This window comes from Trichoderma evansii, assembly GCF_050947405.1.
Source record: "Trichoderma evansii strain SZMC 28006 chromosome Unknown GGI43scaffold_3, whole genome shotgun sequence".
Taxonomy (NCBI): domain Eukaryota; kingdom Fungi; phylum Ascomycota; class Sordariomycetes; order Hypocreales; family Hypocreaceae; genus Trichoderma; species Trichoderma evansii.
In genome coordinates this window covers 1,310,981-1,330,622 of record NW_028145203.1, presented here as the reverse complement: position 1 = coordinate 1,330,622, position 19,642 = coordinate 1,310,981, and the positions used below count along the sequence as shown (strand labels likewise).

Below are 19,642 nucleotides of genomic sequence, written 5' to 3'. Positions count from 1 at the left end.
GCCAGGCAGCTGATACTACTTTGCTCCAATCTTAGCCGATCAAACTGAGAAAATGGAGTTTGAATCGGGAACGCAGACGCCCTGGACCGGACTTGGGCGTCGGATATCTTCTCCAATGATGAGATGATGAAAGAATACCGCATTGCCCGGATGTGCAAACCGAAAACAAGGAACAATGGCTAAAAAAAAGATATAAAGACCAGTGATTCTCTCCAACCAAGCAATATGCATCTCCAATCCTTCTAGCTAAGCTTCAACCAACGGGCCACCAACAGCAATAGCTCCACGTCACAACCTGATTGAATCCCACGTCATCGCCAGCACCGTGCCTCAAACAGCCCCGCCAAAAGCTGAAACTACATCTCGGTATGCTCCAACCACCAATTGCGAATACCCCGCCAATCCATTTGCGAAGCTCTTTCTATAAGAAGCTATATAGCTTCGCTTTCACTCATCTTTTGCAAACCTTCACATCTCTCAGCTCTTCATTGACTCTTCTAACACCCCTTTTCTTTATAGAAATAACCAATTGCTTCCCAACAACCATACATAATCTCTAGTCACCATGCCTCTCACCGGACACTGCCTCTGCAAAGCCGTCACCTACACGGTCGACGTCGATGCACCCATCCTCACTGGCTATGACCACTGCGACGATTGCCAGCGCCAGAGCGGCTCAACCTACTGTATGCAGATATCCCCTTTGGAACCATTGTGTTGAAGTTACAATTCGTCTGTCACATGGGAAAATTGCTAACTCAATCCCGGCCAGCTCTTGTCGCCGTTGTTCCCAAAGCCAAGCTGACCATCAAGGGTCCCACCAAGACATGGACCGGCACGGCCGATTCCGGCAATACCGTTGACCGAATCTTCTGCTCCGAGTGCGGCTCTCCCATTGCCCACGATCCTTCAGCTGCCCCAGATATCATCGCCCTCAAGGCTGGCACTCTCTCTACTGAGATTAAGAAGACTTTGAAGCCTGTTAGTTTATCACTTTTGAGCTTTGAGAATATTCGGATCTAACCTACCGCAAATAGGATGTTGAAATCTGGACCAACAGCAAGTTGCCTTTCTGCCAGGAGCACCTGGCCAAGCCCTTCAAGTTCATGCCAGAGTAAACCCCTGAAGGCGAAAATAAAATAAAAATAATGTAATTATACACGCATACTGGTTCATAGGAATAAAAATTTAAACTTTTGGCGAATTGATTCTACTATAAACATCGGTGGGGATTCATTCACTTTATTGATACTGTATCACATAACAACAGTACAGATGTACGTTATGAAACTGAAGGTGCATTACTCATAATTGATTTCTAGAATGCCTTTTAAGGCGTTATGATACAATCGAAGACCATCTCATTTGCCAGCCAACGCCTATACAACGCCTATACCGCATATCCCAGCACTCCCATGATGTTCACTCCGTCACAACACACCCATGATAATAGCGCCAGCAATCGCAACAGCTAAACCAGACGTCCCGAATGAAGAAGAGGCGGCGTCAGATGTCTCAATTGATGGAGTTGACCCCGGAGACACCCCCGGAAGCAGCCAATCGCTAATTGTAGCAATTGGCTCTAAGCCATTGGAAGATGTGAATGAGCCAGTTGGGAGAATGGGAATGAGTGACACAGTTGAGGTAGATGAATCTGTAAATACAGCGGTGTTGTTTTGTTGTTGTTTGAAATCGTCAAAGCAAGTCTTCTGAGGCCCAATAGCCCCTGCAGTGGGAGCAGCGGTTTGGTTGACGGCCCAAGGTCCTTGTGTCGTGACCGCGCTTTGGTTCAAGCCCTTGAATGTTTCCACTGGTAGTTGATCGGTGCCATCGCTGTTGATGGGCGTGATGGGCGTAGGAATAACTGGGCCTGCTTGAACGGGTGTAGACAAGCTTGAGACGGCAGCAGCTGTTGGAGTTCCCGTGCACAAAGCTTCTGATGCCGCCTTGAGAATCTTGCTCCAGTAAACATTATCTTCGCTGTGAAAACCATGATCCAAGAGGCACTTCTGGCACTCGACCCACGCAGAGAAAGTGGTTCCGTTGCAGTGACATTCATCGTGAGCCTTGGAGTAATTGGGCTCACTTGCTTCAAAGTGGCATGTGTTGTCTCTGAAGATGATTTCAACACAAGGGAGAGAATATTCTCTTCCTGGCTCAGGTGCCAGATTTTTCGGCCGGCAGACATCTGACTGACCAGAGTTGCCAAGTTTGCTTTCATTGCAAACAACGGTGGAAGATGCAGAGACGGTTGTCATCAGAGCTGCAGCTGCGGCAGCAAGAAGGGTGGCGGCGTGGTATTTCATGGTGAATATGGCTGACAATAGAAGCTGCGAGTCTATGATGGATGATGATGATTTGACTCTATGAAGTCCAAAAAAGCAAATAGAAAGAAATTCTGTATGTAAACAAAAGAGCACGGCGAGCAATACTGGGATGAATAAACTTGGGAGTTGGAAAAAGAATAAGTTGGAGGCTCGAGCAAAGAAGAGACATGGTAAGTCTGCGTGTCTCTTTCCTGCTGTGTAATGAATCTTGTCGCTAAGTGAGTGTTCCTCCCTATTTGGAGCTTATCTAGAAATCTAGAAACTGCGCTTTAGGATATTGCAATAGAGAGTAAACTGCATCGCGGGAAGCAACAAATGCAGAGAAGAAGTTGCGATGAATAGCTCAAGGCTTAGCCTAAATAAGGTATTGGTAGTCATGAACTTGTTGGTGCTCGAATACAATGTTGCCATTAGTATAGTACATCTATATAGGTAGATAAACATTAAATAAAGAAACAGTCATATATCCGTCACGCCGTGATTTGGCTCATTAAATGCTGAATAAGTAACAGTAGAAACAAAAGAGAACCAATCCTCCTCTCATTCCGTCATTACAATACACTCAAGAGAAGCAGGAGAGATCCAGTGATACCACCCATAATCATCAAGCTGTTGCTCGAAACAGCCGAAGAGGCTGCATTCTTGTTTGGAGCTTGCGGCTCTTGCTTCTGGACAGAGTTGGTCTCCGAGGCTGCAGAAGTGAAGCAGCTTGCTGTGCCGCACGTGTACCCGCTGGGACAGCATCCAGCCACGGATCCTGCGTCCTTTCCGCAGAGGAACCAGCCGCCTGCACACTTATCCGATGCTGTCGCGGTGGGCACGTCGTTTGCAGGGACAACCACGGTGACGCCATGGGAGATGATTGTTGAAGATGGCACCGGGCAAGATAATGTCTGGCAATCGCGATCGGTTCGGCAGCAACCGCCTCCATGAGTGGCCAGGCAACCATAGAAGCCAGTTGGACAGCCAGTTTGAGTTTCGCCTGACTGAGTCGTTATAGGCGCTGAGGAGATTGAAGTGGAAGTAGAAGAGGTAGAGGTGGCGTCCGTTTGTCTATATGGCGGCGCTCCCGTTGCGGTTTCGGTTCCAGGGCCTGTGGCTGTTATTGTTAACGTCTGTGTGACTGGAGGAGGAATTGATGTTTCAGTGACGGCGAGAGTCACTGTCACGGTTGATGGATTACCTGTTGCGGTCGAATGAGTCTGGGGTGTGGTTTGAGGCAGTGGGGTCGTCGACGATGGAATGCTCGCCGCTGAAGCACTAGGAACGCCTACATAGATCCCTCTTATTAGTCTTTGGTCGCATGTGGCGAACAAACGCCAATCTGGACTTCTTCTTCACTTACATCCAACGCCTACACAGACATATCCGGGAATACAGCAGCCGCCACCAAGCTCGGACGGGCAGCTCACGGCATCTGTAGGACAGGCGCCAACTCCTCCTCCACACATAGCTCCATCGGGGCAGCATGCGATTTGCTCAGCATCAGAATCAGATACATTTGTGCAGTATGATCCATCCGCACAGCATTTATCTGGCGAGCCGATGGCTGAGCAGCTCTCTGTTCCTGAGGGGCATGACGCTCTGTTTTGGAGAATCACCAAGACATCTGCGGCACGTTTAAGCAAGTCCTCCTCCGACTCTTGAAAGTGATATGAGAAGGCGGGATGGTATCGCTTCGTGGAATCGTTGGAGCTGGCATCTTTGTCCTCTTGTTCATCGCGCCAAAGGTTCGCAGCAACGGTCGTCTCGAATGGGTCCAATGCTGGGAGCGGTTCAAAAGCTAGGTGGTCGGGAAATAGCTTCTCGTTTGCATCTGGCAGCTGTTTCTTGATGGCAGTGGCTAGTGGCTGATTTGCTGTCACTTCTGCGACCAGAGCGAGAAGGGCCGTTGGTAAGAGAAGCATCCTAGGAATGGATGTCATTGTGGGAGCGGTCAACGCCTTTTGATGTCTCGGCGAGATGAGGCTCAATTGGAGAACGCAGATGGAGAGGTAAAGTGTTGAAGCGGAGGGGAGTGAATGCGCATGTGAGAAACTGATCTTTCTCAGCTACCGCTCAAAAGAAACTAACGACCCATGCAAAACCAACTGGCCCTGGCTCACCTCCAGCTGGTGATGCTGGCGCCAATGCATCAATACAAACAAGCTGGTGGCTGGGGTAACCAGCTTAGCCCGCGCTTTAGTGGGCCGCTGCAGCTAAGCCGCAACATACAAAGGATGCAAAGGCTCTGCTAGGCCTAGAGAAGGGTTGGCAATAAATTACTTGGGTAGATGAATTAAATAAAAATATAAAATCATAATGAATTCCAATCAAGATTTCCTTGAATTCGCTCTGTTATTAGCTTGGTGATTTGTTGTTACTAAGAGTGTAGAAATTGATCAGGTAAAAAGTATGGCCTCTATGTATACATCGTAATCTTACAGTCCGCCGAAATTTCTATATACAAGTCATATACTGTCATTATACTCGCTCTATATAATATCCTTTTCAAAACATAGTTTCTTTCTCGTCTTTTCCGGTTTCCGGTTCGGGAGTCGATGGTGTCTCTTCCTGAGCCTTTGTGGGCGTTGACGCTGTAACAGACGGCGTTCTCACGAAGGAATGACATAACAAGCCAGCAGCAACACTGACATTCAGACTGTCCACGCTGCTGTTACGCACAAAATATGGCACTGACAACTCATAGTCAGCTGCTACCTTGATTGGTTTAGACAGGCCATGTCCTTCGTTGCCCAAAATCAGGATGCAAGGATGACTAGCCAGTGGCTGTTCTGCCTCAACGTTGGCAGTGGAGATGAATTTGTCGTGTCTTTGCATGAGTTTGGAGTCGGGCGGTGCGACAGCAGCGTATGTCTTCCACCCTGCTTTTTTAGATTCCTCTATAAAGCTTACAGGTGAATCTACGCTGAATATCGTAATCTCTTCCACGGCACCAGCTGCAGACTTGAGAACAACCGGAGTCAAGGTGGACGAGCTGCGATTCGTGATACCCACTGCGTCGACACCAAGATAACTCGCTGTTCGTAGAATACCTCCCAGGTTGCCCGGATCTAGAATCTCATTGAGTAAAAGAACAAAGGGCTTTGGCGCATTGTCATTCTTTCGAGGTATAAATGTATCCTGTCCGTTGATTTCTTCTTCTTCTTTTGACTGGTAGTCCAGTTCGACATGGAATCCAAGCTTTCCCGGTGTTTCTTCGAGTTTGCTTAATGATTTCACGGGTAGTCGAGGCAGTGGCGATGTCTCTAGAACAAAGCCGTTGTGCGGCCGACCCATGCTCATCTTGTCCATTAATCTCTGATCTTCATTTGGGATAATCGTGATTGGGACGCCCCGTCTCTCCGCTAACCGAGTGATGATAGCATTGTCCTTTGATTCCCTCCGATTTTCGCCTCCATATATGAAAAGTTTGTATAATTTACGTCTTCCTTGCTCGAGTGCGGCTTTCACGACTGATTTGCCGTAAAGAAATTGTGAAGCGGCGGTCGTGTACTTGATGTTCATAGACATCATCTGATTCCTCCTCTCACGAGGCAACGGTGATTCTACCTCTCCATGAAAGTCATCAGTGCGATCAATTTGGCTCCGAACAGATGGTCGTGGCCGTTCTGAACGCTCTGTAGTAGGCCGAGAGGATTCTATTCTGCGCCGGGGGCTGCTTTCCAGCCTTTGAAAGGGTAGCGGACGCACTGGCTCTTGAACAAGAGCAGCGGCCTGGTCTTTCAACGCCCCATGCTTAAGTTGGTAAACCAAGCTCTTCTTGCCATATTCGAACTCGGGATTGAGGAAGCGCTTGCGCCTCGTCTGTTTACCGGACTCGTCTTCCTCCTCATCGAATGCCTTCCGACCAAGCTTCTTGCGTAATTTCTGCTGTTGTCGAGGGGATGATGCGCCTTCGAGCGCCTTTCTAGTTAGACTGCCGCTTCTACCATTGAATGAAGAATCTCGATCTCCAGGCCGGTCTCGATTTCTGGGCCAGTCTCGATCTCTAGGTCGGTCTCGATCTCTGGGCCAGTCTCGATCTCTGGACCGGTCTTGATCTTTGAGCCATTCTCGATCTTTGGGCCGGTCTTGATCTCTGGGCCGGTCTCCAAATTGGACTCTCTCGGATCGCCGTACCCCTCTGTGGATGGCAGAGAGGCTTGCTGGTCGACTTGTCTGCAAAATATACGCACTGGGCTTGTGCATGCAAATGAATAGTTGGCGCGATAGGCCCTTAGGCCTTAGTAACCCAAGAGACAGCATTCTTGGGACAGAGGAAGAACAATTGAGTGATGGTAGCTGTTTTGCAGCATATTTCGAGCTAACTCAAACACTCTTGGAAGCTCTCTAGGCTGACGTATTTTTTTTTCTGCCGCAAATCGTGGGGCGATTACAGGGTCTTTAGAAGGCGGTGGGCGCCAATGCGCAGCTAGCTCCCTTCACTAAGCTCATTTCAGCGAGCTGGCGGCCGCGTTGTGGCTACAGCCCGCGTCTAAATGCCTGCCAGTAGTCAGTAATGATTCGAATCGTGCGACTCGAAATCACATGAACATTTTGCGATTGCTTGCTCCATGGCACCGATTCTGTGTATTTTGGCTTGTGTTGATGTATACCGATAGCGCTGGGCGCTTGATTCCACGAGGTTCGGCTCTTCCACTTCGTTTTGCACCGCTGGCCTTACCTGCGGGCGGTCGCATGCCTCCCTCTTGTTCTAAATATGGCTTCTGCTGACCAAACACTTCAGATGAACGAAGCAAGCGCCCTTCAAAACCTATCTGGGTCTCGCGATGAGAATAGCCGGAACGATGCTCCCGCACCGGACCTTCCGATCCATGATATGGGCGACCTGGGCGATCTTGCGCTGCTAAAGGCAGCGCTGGATGGAGAGGAAGAGATGGCGGTTGATGAGGCCGAGACAGGCGAGATGCCCTTGGACTACAGCTACGAGCCGACACCCGATATTATAGCTCAGATTGGCCCCGATACAGACGTGTCGGGTAGCGAAGTATTACATGTTGCGCCGGCGACACATATTGAAGTTGCGATTCCAGAAGTCTCTGCCAAGAGAAGGTCTGAGTACTTGGCGGTACGTAGCAGCGTCGTCGAACACATTGCGGCCGTTCGCGATCTTGGTGACGATAATATTGAGTACGACGCCGAATTTACAGACGGTAGAATTGATTCGGTACGTTTATTGAGCAATTTTACATATCCACGCGTGAGCGGCGCCGCTCTCGAATCCCCCAGAGCTATAGTCCCCTTGAACCAAGATACTCCCCTGCTTGCGACCCACATCTATAATGCGCTGCTTCTCATAATCACTACTTTCTCACTTGCGCTTCTCTTGGTTGATGCTAAGCACTACCAACATTCCTTTGTCTCTCTTACATTGCAATTCCTTTTAACCTCTTCATCGCCGCAACTGCATTAAATAGGCTAGACCCACAGCTTATAACGCTACCCACTAACTGCGCCATATGTTTTTCTTAACTTCTACAATCTTTATTTTCATCCTTGTGGTCTATTTATATTAACACATTTCCAGTTCGACATTTCCGGCCTTCTTGATCAAATCAACGGTGAAGAAGTTTTACGGCGATATCAGGGAACTTCTAACATGCCTGTCGCCAGTAATAAGCGAAAATACGTCCCCGATGAGGAATGGGACTCTGAATTGGATGATGCCGCCTTTGACGCTAAAGCTTTAGAAGAGGAAAACGATAATGAAATTTCCGATAATGAGCTCACATTGCATCCCAGGCGCACGCTGCGCTCACGGGAAACGAGTAGTCGGCCAAGTTATGCTGGCGGCTCAATTAATTCAGAGGGCGAGGATGAGGATGGGTTAACCGAAGCTAGCCAGCCATCGCGTCGCCTCCGAAAGCGGAAATCAACACGGCTGAAGTTGACCAACATGGCTTTGAACCCAAGCTTCCTTGATCAAGACCAAGACGAACTGGCACTTGAATCTCGCCAAACATCGGAGGAATTTGATACTTTTATGCCTATTGTATCCGACCTCGCAATCAAAAAGGGTCGCCCTAATCGATCTATACAGCGTTCTCGTCGGATTAAGAAGCAAAATGAAAGAAACGCTAGATTGCCTCGCAAAGTATCGGATGGTTCCGATATTGAATTCGAGCAGCCTCGACGGTCTGCAAGAGCCACCAGAAACCAGACGAGCATGCAGGACGATGCTTTCATGGACGACGACTCGTTTTATGTGATTGATGACAAAGCAGGCGCTGCACCAAAGATTATCTCCGTCAGAGAAGTTTTTCAGCCAATATCTCCAGACTCTGATTTCGGTTCTGCGCATATGCAGGTTTGCCATACATGTGGAGGCTCGAAGCAGAAGGGCCAGTTGCTGCATTGCCAAGGATGCTCCTTGACGTACCACAAGAATTGCATTGGATACCGGAGCAACCGTGATCATATGGCCACCAAAATTGGAGAAGATGATTTTTTGCTACAATGCAGGTTCTGCCTTAATACTCATTTGAAGAAAGATCGCAGTGCGCCCAGACACAGCGCGTGCCAGAGCTGTAAAAAAGATGGCCAGGCCTGCGCACCATTTTCACAAAAGAAGACCGCTCGGCAAGAAGAAAAACTTCGTGAAGAAAACGGCGGTGTCGACCCAGTTACCCCCGTTTCTCCCGAGCTTGTTAATAATTCTGGCAATGTTCTTTTTCGGTGTACTACTTGTCACCGGGGCTGGCATCAAGAGCATCTGCCCTCTGCTGATGATTATTCTGTTGGAACCGATGTTAAACCCGAGCGCCTAAAGGATTATTCCGCTGATTGGCAGTGCAATGATTGTAGCTCTGCCAGGAGCAAAATTCATCGCCTGGTAGCATGGCGACCTTCCATTCAACGTAACCCCCTCCCAGCGTACGGAGATGTTAATGAAGATGAGAGAGAATATCTTGTCAAGTGGCAAGAGGCATCATTTGCGCACTGCTCCTGGGTTTCTGGAGCTTGGATATTTGGCGTTACTGCTGGCAGCATGCGGTCCTCGTTTGCAAAACGCGCAGATGAGCAGAATCTTCTCAAGTTTAGCAGTGAAGAAGCTATCCCAGACGAATTTATCACTCCTGATATCATCTTCAACGTCAAATTAGACAACGCGGGTTCTCGAAGCAAAACAAAAGAAGATGATCTTACCAATATCTCCCAAGTCAAGAGTATACTAGTCAAGTTCCACGGCCTTGGCTATGATGATGTTGTATGGGATTCACCACCTAGTCAAGACAACCCCCGGCTTTACAGCGCCTTTGTAGAAGCATATCGCGGATACATAGAGGGCAAACACTTTCGTAGCGAGCCTTCTTCGAAGATCCGAGAACGTATCAGAGCGTACAAGAATAGCTCGTTTAAAGAAGTGGACACGCAGCCTGTTGGTCTTAAACGAGGAAAGCTCATGGGTTACCAGATAGAAGGCCTCAACTGGCTGCTGCAGAACTTTCACCAAAGCCGAAGCATTGTCCTTGCAGATGAAATGGGGCTGGGCAAGACAGTCCAGGTCGTTGGTCTTGTAACCTCTTTAATACAAGATGCACCAAGGGTAAGTGAATACAACTGTATGTGTCGCATTAGTTTGACTTTATTCCCTAACATGTAAAAGTGCTGGCCCTTTCTCATCGTGGTTCCGAATGCCACCTGCTCCAATTGGCGTCGAGAGTTTAAGCAATGGGCCCCAGGTATCAGAGTCGTTGCTTATTACGGAGGTAAAGAACCTCAAGATATTGCCTATACATATGAGCTGTTTCCAAACGGCACTGCCGAAATGAAGGCTCAAGTTGTAATCATGTCGTATGACTCCGCGCAGGACCCACGAACGTCATCATTTTTCAAGTCTGCCAACTGGGCGGGACTGGTTGTGGATGAAGGCCAGCGGCTGAAGAATGATCAAAATCTCCTCTACACTGCCCTGAGGTCTATGAAAATACCTTTTCGGCTGCTTCTAACCGGTACACCGCTGCAGAATAATAAGAAGGAGCTGTTCAACCTATTGCAATTCATCGACGAAAAACAAAACGCAGAAAAATTGGACCAGGAATATGCAGTCCTAGACAAAGACAGTCTTCCTAAGCTGCACGAAAAAATCCGGCCGTATTTCTTGAGAAGAACGAAGCTTGGCGTCCTCAAGTTTCTTCCTCCTATGGCACAGATTATTCTACCTGTTACTATGACCGTCATCCAGGAAAAGCTCTCAAAGAGTATCATGGCAAAGAATCCCCAACTCATTCGAGCTGTGTTTGCGAATAGCAAAATGAACGCAAAGGATCGTGGCAGCTTGAACAACATTTTGATGCAGCTGCGCAAATGCTTATGTCACCCCTTCATGTATTCTGAAGCTATTGAGGAACGTCATCACGACCCAAAGGTACTTCATCGCAATTTGGTAGAAGCATCGGCAAAGCTCTTGCTTTTGGAAATTATGTTGCCCAAATTAAAGGAACGGGGTCACCGTGTCCTCATATTTAGCCAATTCCTGCAACAACTCGACATAATCGAAGATTTTCTTAATGGGCTTGGTTATGGATATCGTCGCCTGGATGGATCAATTTCTAGCTTGGAGAAGCAGCGACGTATTGATGCCTTTAACGAGCCGGGCTCTGAACTGTTTGCCTTTTTGTTATCGACTAGAGCTGGCGGTGTTGGAATCAATCTTGCGACGGCGGATACTGTCATTATAATGGATCCTGATTTCAATCCCCATCAGGATATCCAAGCTCTATCTCGTGCTCATCGCATTGGCCAGAAGAACAAAGTCCTGTGCTTTCAGCTTGTGACTAAAGATTCGGTCGAAGAACGAATTATGGAAATTGGTCGCAAGAAAATGGCACTGGATCATGCGCTGATTGAGAGTATGGACGACGAGGAACTGGAGGGTGCTGACTTGGAATCGATCTTGAAGCATGGCGCCCAAGCATTATTCGACGACGGGTACGAAAAGACTGCTATCCAATACGATTCAGCATCTGTTGATAAGCTCTTGGATCGTTCTCAAATGGAGAAGACTGCAGCAAGTGATGATAACTCTGCAGAAAGCCAGTTTAATTTCGCCCGTGTATGGGCTAACGATAAGCTTGGGTTTGAAGAGAGAACAGATCCCGGGGAAGAACAGGCACCAGAGCCTATTAGTTCCAGTGTCTGGGACCGAATTCTTGCTGAAAGAGAGGAGGAGGCTAAGCGGGAGGCAGAGGCCAGTAAAGAAGTCCTAGGGCGTGGCGCAAGACGTCGAATGGTATGATAATTTGCTTCCAAGTGACTAATACACAAACACTGACTAACAAATGTACTCTTAGGTCGTTAACTACGGAGCCAAAGGCGCTGAGCAATTTGCAGTAGCTGGCGATGCGGGCGGCGAGTCTTCGGACTCTTCTGACGATTTTGATGTCACAAAAGTTGCTGAAGAGTCTGATGAAGATATAGACCCGTCAACAAGAGGTAAGTCGGAAGAACGATAGTCCTCCAAAATAATAACGGACAATAAAAATAACAAGATACTTTAGCTGAACGAGAAGCCGAAATTCTATCGATGAAACAAGACGGTTCCAAAAAGAGCCGAGGCCTTGCCTTTTCTCAAGAGCAGCAAGCTGACTCTAAACGAAGGCATACGCTTCCGCCCATGGTTGTGCCACCAGGGACACCAACGCCTAGCGTGCCTCTACAGACAGGTCCCCGGAAGAGAGGCAGACCCCGAAAGTCACTTGTCGACCCCAACAGCAATGTTATAAATATCAGTAAAGCCCCCCCGGCAACAAAGCAGTCAAATACCCCTGCCTTAGCATACAAAAAAGGCTACAGCAATGGCAATGATGCTATAAGCGATGAGGCTAGACGCCAACAAACTCGCGAACATTATGAGCAGTATATCGCCTATCGCGGTCGAGCACCTCCCACGCAAGCGCAGACTGGGTTCGAGTATGTTTCTCGCCTTACCTCTGAAGCGCAAATTCGTGTAGCAATGGATTACATTGCACATACCCAGGGAAATGTGTCAATGAAAGAGCGACATATTGCTGCCTTGTTTCACAGGTTAGAAGAAGTGCGGATACAAAGCGGGATTGCGCAGAGTTGAAGTGCTCACTCACCGCTAGTAAGCATGAGAAAAGAGAGAATGATTTAATGACGGTAGTGTTTTCTAATTGGAAACAAGAAAGAATTCTTGGTGCCACCATGTACATATACCTTTGGCATCTAGCATCTTATACAGCGCCTCAGGGCGGGCGGCCACCCGTTATTCAAAGACAGAAGGGAAAAAGGCAAAGCCTAGAAATAATAAAATTAATAAACCAGATCAAATAAAAATTGCCGGTACTATTTGTACCAGGTACGGAGCAAATACCAGCGGATGGTGGTGAATTTGCTGCAGGTAGCCGAACCCTGACTTGAGATTTGGACAGGGGTAAGATACAAACGGACGAGGCGAACAGCTTCGATGCCAGGGATTGGACTGTTGAGATGCAAAGTTCTTTTCTTTTCTTCTCCTTTCCTCCCTTTCCTCTCTAATGCCACTGGTTTAAAAGCTTCCTCTCCTTTCAGTACTGAAGACGTCGAATGCTGCTTTGCATACAGAGCTGCTTTCCTGTTGGTCGCTATCATAGCCCCTTTTTGCATTATACCACAACTATCGCATCTATCTGCCTCCCAGCTATCTATTTTTTTTTTTTTTTTTTTTTTTTTTTTAGCATTCTTCACCTTTCATTTTCGTTTGATATTCATTTCTGTAGCAATGGATCGCTCCACTGGACTCGTCTCCAGACAGGGAAGCATATCCCACATGCCATGGCCCTCAGAGACATCAGCATTTACATCTCATCTCCGACAGTGCTCTGCCGAGACTGCCATGGAAAGGCAGTTGAGATTTGACCGCCCACACCCGCATTTCAGCAGCTATTTCTTTCAGTTATCTGGCCAAGATGGTAGAGATGCTATCAGAGAACAGCAAATGGTTTATCCCACCCAGCAGCAAATGAACGCCATGACGGTTGGGGCCGCAGCTACCACGGCATCTCGAGGTCTCGCCTCGAGTAACTGGCGTACTTTTGATCAAGACGGAAACAGTTTCACGCGGGCACCTCTGCAGGCTCACCCTGGCGCACACGCAACGATACAGAGAGATGCAAGAGGAATTCCGGCCAGAGCTGGCCCTGTCTCTTCACCTGGCGGCGTGGACGATGGATATGCTTATTACCTGAATCGTGGCGATGGACAGGTGACTAGGCTCATACCAGCTGACGTGCTGCCGTCCTTGAATGAGATCCCTCCGAGAGAGCTCGAGCAGCGAGGAATGATCGTTTTGCCATTGCCACGAGGTGCTCGACCCTGTGGAATGGCAGATATGAACATTGCAGTGACAGTCAAGGTGAGCAACTTTCTACTTGCTACAAGAAGGAAAAGACGTCTTTCCACCAAAAAAAAAAAAAAAAAAAAGAAGAGGAAGCTGAGGCTCTCAGGCTCAGGCATCTACAAACCATACTCCTCGACGGTCATTAGATGTCGTCCAGGTATGTCCCAGCCGAGCCGTGATTCATTTTCTTCCTTTCTCATCTCCAATACTTCTCAATTTTGACCGATTATGTCGTTTGTAAGGCTCATGCAAATCATTCTCATAGAACCAAATCGACCGCATCGTTGCCACAGGGCCCAACATGCACAAGAGGAACAAGATTTACTGCGATATGTGGATCCACGAGGGCAGATGTGCGTTTACTCAGACTGGGTGCAAATATAAGCATGAGATGCCCCTAGATGAAGAATCCCAGAGAGCCCTTGGACTCTTTCAGGGTCTGCCTAGTTGGTTCAAGAAGCAGCAAGAGGAGTCGGCAATGCGGACAGCCCTGGAAAGTTCTAGTTCTAGTTCTGAAGCCTCACCCACGACTTCGTCGTCTCGAAGCTCGGATTTTGCTTGGCAGAATGCTGCGTTGGGTAGGATCCCAGGAACGGTGGATTCTTTGATGGCAATGTCTCAAGATAACAATAAACTTGGTACGTTCAATGGTGAGTTTAGGTAATAAATATTTGGTATGATGCTGACCCATAGACTCTTCAGATGCCCTACGCTCATCTCAAAGAACAGACAACCGCCCGGTTCCATTTTCATGGGGCCCTATTGCGCGTCCGAAGGGACCGGCGTCAAATAATACCTTATGGGGAAAGGGCTTAGGAAGTCAGACATAGGATCGTGAAGCCGAACCACTTTTTGCTCTGGAGCATCATAGAGTGTTATGAGGAGATGGAAGATGGATAGAAATGGTAAATAGAGCAATTTTGGCATTAGAAAAAAAGTTTGGTATTGGGTAATTAGGCGAATTTTGAGGAATAATCACGGCAGCTATGTAGATTGAGGATATCTTATACTAGATTTCTTTTTTGATGATTAAAACTGGTTGATAGCATATTGTGAACCTTCATGTTCCAAGTGAACAGTATATACGCGCTGGACAGCCACTTTATGAAACAGATAAAATTGACAAAAAAGAACACGAGACAATAGTAGTGAATGTGTACAAAAAGAAAATTTGAATGCTCATAGCAGGGCTTGAACCTGCGACCTCCGCATTACCAAGATTGGAGTCGTTGGACCCGAAATATTAGTACGAAGCTCTAACCAACTGAGCTATACGAGCGGTCGATTTGTGATGGCAAGTAGGCCGAAAATAGGGTTTTCAAGCTCAGTTTGACGACGCATCCACTTCTGAGATACTAGATGACTAAGCTGACGATGGCTGCCTAGCTGGACTACCTCTCCTGCTTAATAGGCTGAAGAGTCAAAGTTACCGTGATTAACTACTATTGCGGCCTTATTTTAATCTTAAGAAATATTAAAATACCTCTCTGAGGCCAAATAAAATGATTCATTGTCTTGTTTCCGCTATGAATTCCTAGTGGCCAAAAGACGCCCAAGTGGTGCCTGTCATTCAGGGGCAGCCCTATTCAAAAGTCAAAGATCTAGCAATATCTACCGATTTCATAAAGGATATTCTTGGAAGAGTGTCAAGTGCTTTCTTTTCTCTGAGCTTCATTATCTTTCAGTCTATCCTCAAGTCGTTCGAGAATCATGGACCTTTCACAACTCCCAGATGTGAGCAACCTGCTTGTCACGGCAGATAACCCAGCTCGCGATGATATATCAGGGATGGACCATGAACGATGTGCAGCTCTACATAATTACTTGTTACAATACGCTTGCCTAGCTGATGGTTATTCATCATCCAGTCTACGTAATAACACCAACACCTTCTTCACCACTCACGGTGCCGCAGCTGAGCTTGTTCGTACGCGGCTCAACGTTTCACTGGCGACTTTCCTCAATACCGCAAAGTTGCCTCCTGATGGCCCTGAGCGGACGCCATTCTTCTTTTGGGCCAGCGGGCTCTCCGACCCGGACTTGCTTTTCGACGAAAGCCTGGCTGACTTGTTCGACCAGCCAGTAGACAGCCTGGTGTGCTTGTACTTCCCCAACATTGGTCAGGGTGGTGAATTTGGCGGCGGTGTGCTCTATCACCAACGCCACCACCTTGCTGCCGTATTCATGCATATGGACGACCACGACTTTGCGTTACCCTTGGAGGCGCACAGAGAGCTTTGGCATCCACTCGAGACTGTGCTGTCCAACTGGATCGACCTGATTCATCTTGGCAAGGTTACAGCGTCACCCAGGGACGAGCCGTCCCTGTTTGGCAGCGAGAAGATCGGCCCCTGGGAGTGGCGACCTTACAGCGAAGCCCAAGTTACGTCTTGCATCAGCGCGTGGAGCCGCTTGTGCGAGGCCATCGAGGCGCAGATGCCATCACAGCCTCTCCCAACGGCAGATTCAGAGCCTCTGCTCACACCCGCCGTCTTAGATGAAGCTTCAGTGCCTCCAGATTGCTTTTTACGCTCCTTTCTCACCGCTGCTCGGCGGCCTCAGTTTAATTTCATTGCTCCCGGCCTTTTTCTCCCCCCTGCAGACACGTCTGCTTTTGCCGCCGTGCAACCCTTTACGAAATTATCTCGCGGTTGTCACACCATACCTTCTGTTTGCATTTTCCCTGCTGCCGGCGGTGAGGAGGTTGACTTGACGGAATCATCATATCCGTTTTCTACCGGCATTAATGACTCACTACCGTCCCGGGTTACTGCTGGTGTATACAGTGAGCCAGTTGATAGGAATAATTATGACTACGCCGAGGAAGGATTTCGGATGTTGCTTCCGTACGGCTTCAGGGGTAATTGGGATGCCAGTGTAGGCGCGCGGAAAAGCGATGGGTCAACTATCGAAAGAAATAAGGGTACAGATCTTTTTCAGCACGGATACAAGCCTTTTGGTGGCGACTACTATCGGGCTCAGCGGCTAGAACGTTTGTTTGACTGTTGGTACAAGCTTGTTGATGAAGGTGCCTGGTCGGTTGGGCCACAAGGGGTAGAAGGCACCATTGATACTTATAAGGAGGCTGATACAGAGCGGTGGAAAGACTATCTCATCCCGCCCACCTGGTAATACGCCGCTGTCTTTGCCTCCCCTTATTTCCCGGCTGGGGCTATTGGCTTCGGTGTATTCCGACCCGTGGACAAATTTTACTCCTATTCTGGGAGAATGAAGGAGCTGTGTAAGGGCCCGTAAGGCTAGTCCTTGTATTGGCATCAAAAGGCTGTACATGGGTTGGCCATCTTCTCGCGCAGTTGGTGAGTTGTATGTAATGTGCTTATTTTATCTTCTTGGATAATTGATAGGCATCTTAAGGGCATTTTTCACTCATCTATAGTGTTCTCTTAATACAATACGCTATGAAAATAGAGAAGAGGCAGGATATATTCTTTCAGCCCCGCCTTTAAGCAGGCAGCGATGCATGTGGCTAATTTCGGACGAGCCTATTCTCCTGCGAAAGATTATAACTAAATATAGGTAGTATAACTTAGCCGCATTGTTTCCGCGATCCATAATCGAAGTTCTTCATTGGAGCCTGGCATCCTTCAAGCCTCTAGAAACTCCTCACATCACTCACCATCATTTCGCCCTAAGGCTTAGAGGACATAATTCTTCAGAAGAATTTCTCGAGTTCATAGCGTCTATTTACGCGACCAAATAGGGAAATTGTGTAAAGAATAAGACGGACCATGAGATTGATTAATTGCAGAACGCATGAGATTGTGGAATTCATGGGTAAAACCCCGCCCTATGTAACCGTGTCTCATACCTGGGAAGATGAAGAAGCGACATTCCAAGAGATGAGTACTGCGGATGGCTAAGCCGCTACGAGGAAAAAGGGATTTGTTAAAATCTGCAAGACATGCAATATTGCCTTATAACAAGGATATGCTTGGGCTTGGATTGACACTTGCTGTATTGACAAGACAAGCAGCGCTGAGCTAAGCGAGGCGATCAATTCGATGTTCCTGTGGTATCGAAAGTGTGCCGTATGCTACACATACTTGTCAGATTATAATATCAACAATAAAGAGTATGCATTACCAGATAACGTTACAACGATCAAGAATCGGGGAGATAATATTAACCCCATCATGCAAAAATCTATAGCAAGCTGTCGCTGGTTTAGGAGAGGCTGGACACTGCAAGAGCTCATCGCACCCGCTACTGTGGAATTCTATGATCAGGATTGGAGTTTTATATCTACTAAGCACGATACGAAAAGGGAATTGTCGCGTATAACATCAATCAACGAGAATATATTGACAGGAGAAGCGTCACTGGAAAGTGTCTTGGTCGGGAAAAAGATGTCGTGGGCAGCATCTCGACAAACCACCCGGGCTGAAGATAGAGCCTACTCCCTTCTTGGCATTTTTGACGTCAACATGCCTCTTCTTTATGGGGAAGGAGAAAAGGCGTTTGTGAGATTACAAAAGAAGATTCTCAAAGCTTCGACAGACCTTTCAATATTCGCCTGGAAATCCGACAGGAACGTGGATACTCATGCTCGATATTCTTCTATCTTTGCTACAGATCATTCACAGTTCCGAGACTGCCAATATCTCCAGCCATCTGGTCGTAAAGAAGGACGCCTGGGATTTATAGGACGACAATTCGACGTGACAGCGCAAGGCTTGAGGACTGCTGGGTTTCTCAGAGGCTTCGATGGATACTACCTTCTACCAATTGACTGTGCTCCTGGTGCTCCCGGTAGCAGCGATTTGGAGGATGAACATTTGTGTGTGAAACTGAGACAATACGGGTCAAATCTTTTCGTCAGGACTGAACCGTGGGAACTATTTTGTCTGCCACTATCAGTGATGCCTCGTGTCTCAATGGGTGCTCCGCAATTCATAGCTCACCAGAATACTGAGCTCCTACAAAGGAAGATCACCAGAAGCTGGCAAAACTCAATTCGAATTAACTTCATTAACTTCGATAAGGGAATTCAGATCAAATATTCACCTCTTCAAAACTGGGATGTACTGAATGGGCGACTAATCAACGACGGATATCGGGATTTTTGGGGATACTGCCGACTATCGCTGCCCTCGAGCATCCCTAAATCCAGTGAAACCTCTTTGGATGACAGCCAATGCATATATGTTGTGTGTGGCCGTGACGGATCACAGGTGTCTGAGGACTCAAATGTCTCTAATCCATTTTTCTGTTCGGTGCTCTCGAATGCTAAAATGCTGGAATTCAACTTTCTTTACTCTTACTCATCAGTTCAAACAATTCGTCTAATCCTCGGAAACATTAACTACCCAAATGCAGCATCTTTCCCAAGACTAAGCCATCATGAACCGATGAAAATGTCTATTAGAGACCAAGTTACTCAGGTTGAAGTGAACGGCGAAGCTTTAGATGTTTATACAATTGACGTAATCACAGAAATAGGGGCTTTAGAGGATTTAAAAGTTTGCTGATTGGTATTTGGCTTACCTGAATTCCAGTGCATCTGCTTGAGCTTCACTCGGAAGAAAATAGGACGATAGCACTAGAGTTATATTGTAATGGTAAAAACGAATATTATTAGAAGAGAGTCAAGTAGTCCTATGAAAATAGATGGCCTACAATATTTTTTGTGAATTGTAAGAAGAAGCAGCCGAAATGGTATGCCGCGTTAGACAGGGAAGCTATACATCATCTGTTTCATCGACACCACTTCCGGGGTAACGATAGATTGCAACCAAGACGGAACAAAACAAGCATGCTCAGCTTGCGTAAACTATTGCCTACTTATAGCGTCTTTTCAGCCGCAGCTAGCAAGTGCACACCCCTCCACACCCACTTTAGCGGAGGTATCACAGAATATGGCCCCCAACCGCGCATCCTCCGCGCATCCTCTGCACACCCTTGACATACTATGAGAATATGTACTTGCAACATAGTGTGCAGGAATGTTCAT

The 19,642-nt window shown here is 47.5% G+C and overlaps 8 protein-coding genes and 1 non-coding gene across 9 annotated transcripts; 5 read left to right on the top strand and 4 right to left on the bottom strand.

Moving 5' to 3' along the window:
- Nucleotides 1-565: 565 nt before the first annotated feature.
- On the top strand, nt 566-1,118 carry GGI43DRAFT_380494 (Mss4-like protein; the record flags this gene model as incomplete). Its single annotated transcript, XM_083202993.1, has 3 exons — nt 566-686; nt 773-981; nt 1,038-1,118. 3 exons carry the CDS (start codon nt 566-568, stop codon nt 1,116-1,118), a joined length of 411 nt encoding a protein of 136 aa, XP_083064137.1.
- A 115-nt stretch (nt 1,119-1,233) lies between these two features.
- GGI43DRAFT_431207 (uncharacterized protein) lies at nt 1,234-2,306 on the bottom strand (the record flags this gene model as incomplete). The annotated part of the gene is made up of 1 exon (XM_083209383.1): nt 1,234-2,306. The coding sequence occupies one exon, from the start codon at nt 2,304-2,306 to the stop codon at nt 1,431-1,433; it is 876 nt and encodes a 291-aa protein (XP_083064136.1). The 3' UTR covers nt 1,234-1,430.
- A 412-nt stretch (nt 2,307-2,718) lies between these two features.
- On the bottom strand, nt 2,719-4,643 carry GGI43DRAFT_396306 (uncharacterized protein). Its single transcript, XM_083204943.1, has 3 exons — nt 3,673-4,643; nt 3,511-3,597; nt 2,719-3,426 (listed from the first exon to the last, which is right to left on the bottom strand). Exons 1-3 carry the CDS (start codon nt 4,250-4,252, stop codon nt 2,879-2,881), a joined length of 1,215 nt encoding a protein of 404 aa, XP_083064135.1. The 5' UTR covers nt 4,253-4,643; the 3' UTR covers nt 2,719-2,878.
- On the bottom strand, nt 4,606-6,802 carry GGI43DRAFT_248011 (uncharacterized protein). Its single transcript, XM_083200780.1, has one exon. It carries the CDS (start codon nt 6,573-6,575, stop codon nt 4,818-4,820), a length of 1,758 nt encoding a protein of 585 aa, XP_083064134.1. The 5' UTR covers nt 6,576-6,802; the 3' UTR covers nt 4,606-4,817.
- On the top strand, nt 6,766-12,579 carry GGI43DRAFT_248063 (PHD/FYVE-zinc-finger like domain-containing protein). Its single transcript, XM_083200781.1, has 6 exons — nt 6,766-6,954; nt 7,057-7,497; nt 7,858-9,876; nt 9,937-11,562; nt 11,624-11,765; nt 11,831-12,579. Exons 2-6 carry the CDS (start codon nt 7,057-7,059, stop codon nt 12,397-12,399), a joined length of 4,797 nt encoding a protein of 1,598 aa, XP_083064133.1. The 5' UTR covers nt 6,766-6,954; the 3' UTR covers nt 12,400-12,579.
- A 474-nt stretch (nt 12,580-13,053) lies between these two features.
- Nucleotides 13,054-14,960, top strand: GGI43DRAFT_431204 (uncharacterized protein; the record flags this gene model as incomplete). Its single annotated transcript, XM_083209382.1, has 4 exons — nt 13,054-13,686; nt 13,778-13,828; nt 13,937-14,309; nt 14,374-14,960. 4 exons carry the CDS (start codon nt 13,054-13,056, stop codon nt 14,499-14,501), a joined length of 1,185 nt encoding a protein of 394 aa, XP_083064132.1. The 3' UTR covers nt 14,502-14,960.
- Nucleotides 14,848-14,950, bottom strand: GGI43DRAFT_t42. Its single transcript has one exon. It is a non-coding gene; the product is annotated as a tRNA-Ile (tRNA).
- A 142-nt stretch (nt 14,961-15,102) lies between the features above and the next one.
- On the top strand, nt 15,103-16,946 carry GGI43DRAFT_247916 (uncharacterized protein). The gene has a single exon (XM_083200778.1). It carries the CDS (start codon nt 15,382-15,384, stop codon nt 16,801-16,803), a length of 1,422 nt encoding a protein of 473 aa, XP_083064131.1. The 5' UTR covers nt 15,103-15,381; the 3' UTR covers nt 16,804-16,946.
- A 523-nt stretch (nt 16,947-17,469) lies between these two features.
- GGI43DRAFT_247918 (uncharacterized protein) lies at nt 17,470-19,414 on the top strand. The gene has a single exon (XM_083200779.1). The coding sequence runs from the start codon at nt 17,694-17,696 to the stop codon at nt 19,158-19,160; it is 1,467 nt and encodes a 488-aa protein (XP_083064130.1). The 5' UTR covers nt 17,470-17,693; the 3' UTR covers nt 19,161-19,414.
- The last annotated feature ends 228 nt before the right edge of the window (nt 19,415-19,642 follow it).

Coding starts and splice junctions, on each gene's coding strand:
- GGI43DRAFT_247916 (XM_083200778.1), top strand. CDS start 15,382: ATGGACCTTTCACAACTCCCAGATGTGAGCAACCTGCTTGTCACGGCA.
- GGI43DRAFT_248063 (XM_083200781.1), top strand. CDS start 7,057: ATGAACGAAGCAAGCGCCCTTCAAAACCTATCTGGGTCTCGCGATGAG. Junction 7,498..7,857: donor CAGACGGTAGAATTGATTCG/GTACGTTTATTG, acceptor ACACATTTCCAG/TTCGACATTTCCGGCCTTCT. Junction 11,766..11,830: donor TATAGACCCGTCAACAAGAG/GTAAGTCGGAAG, acceptor AAGATACTTTAG/CTGAACGAGAAGCCGAAATT.
- GGI43DRAFT_247918 (XM_083200779.1), top strand. CDS start 17,694: ATGTTCCTGTGGTATCGAAAGTGTGCCGTATGCTACACATACTTGTCA.
- GGI43DRAFT_248011 (XM_083200780.1), bottom strand. CDS start 6,575: ATGCTGTCTCTTGGGTTACTAAGGCCTAAGGGCCTATCGCGCCAACTA.
- GGI43DRAFT_396306 (XM_083204943.1), bottom strand. CDS start 4,252: ATGACATCCATTCCTAGGATGCTTCTCTTACCAACGGCCCTTCTCGCT. Junction 3,598..3,672: donor TGTCTGTGTAGGCGTTGGAT/GTAAGTGAAGAA, acceptor GGATCTATGTAG/GCGTTCCTAGTGCTTCAGCG. Junction 3,427..3,510: donor GACTCATTCGACCGCAACAG/GTAATCCATCAA, acceptor TAACAATAACAG/CCACAGGCCCTGGAACCGAA.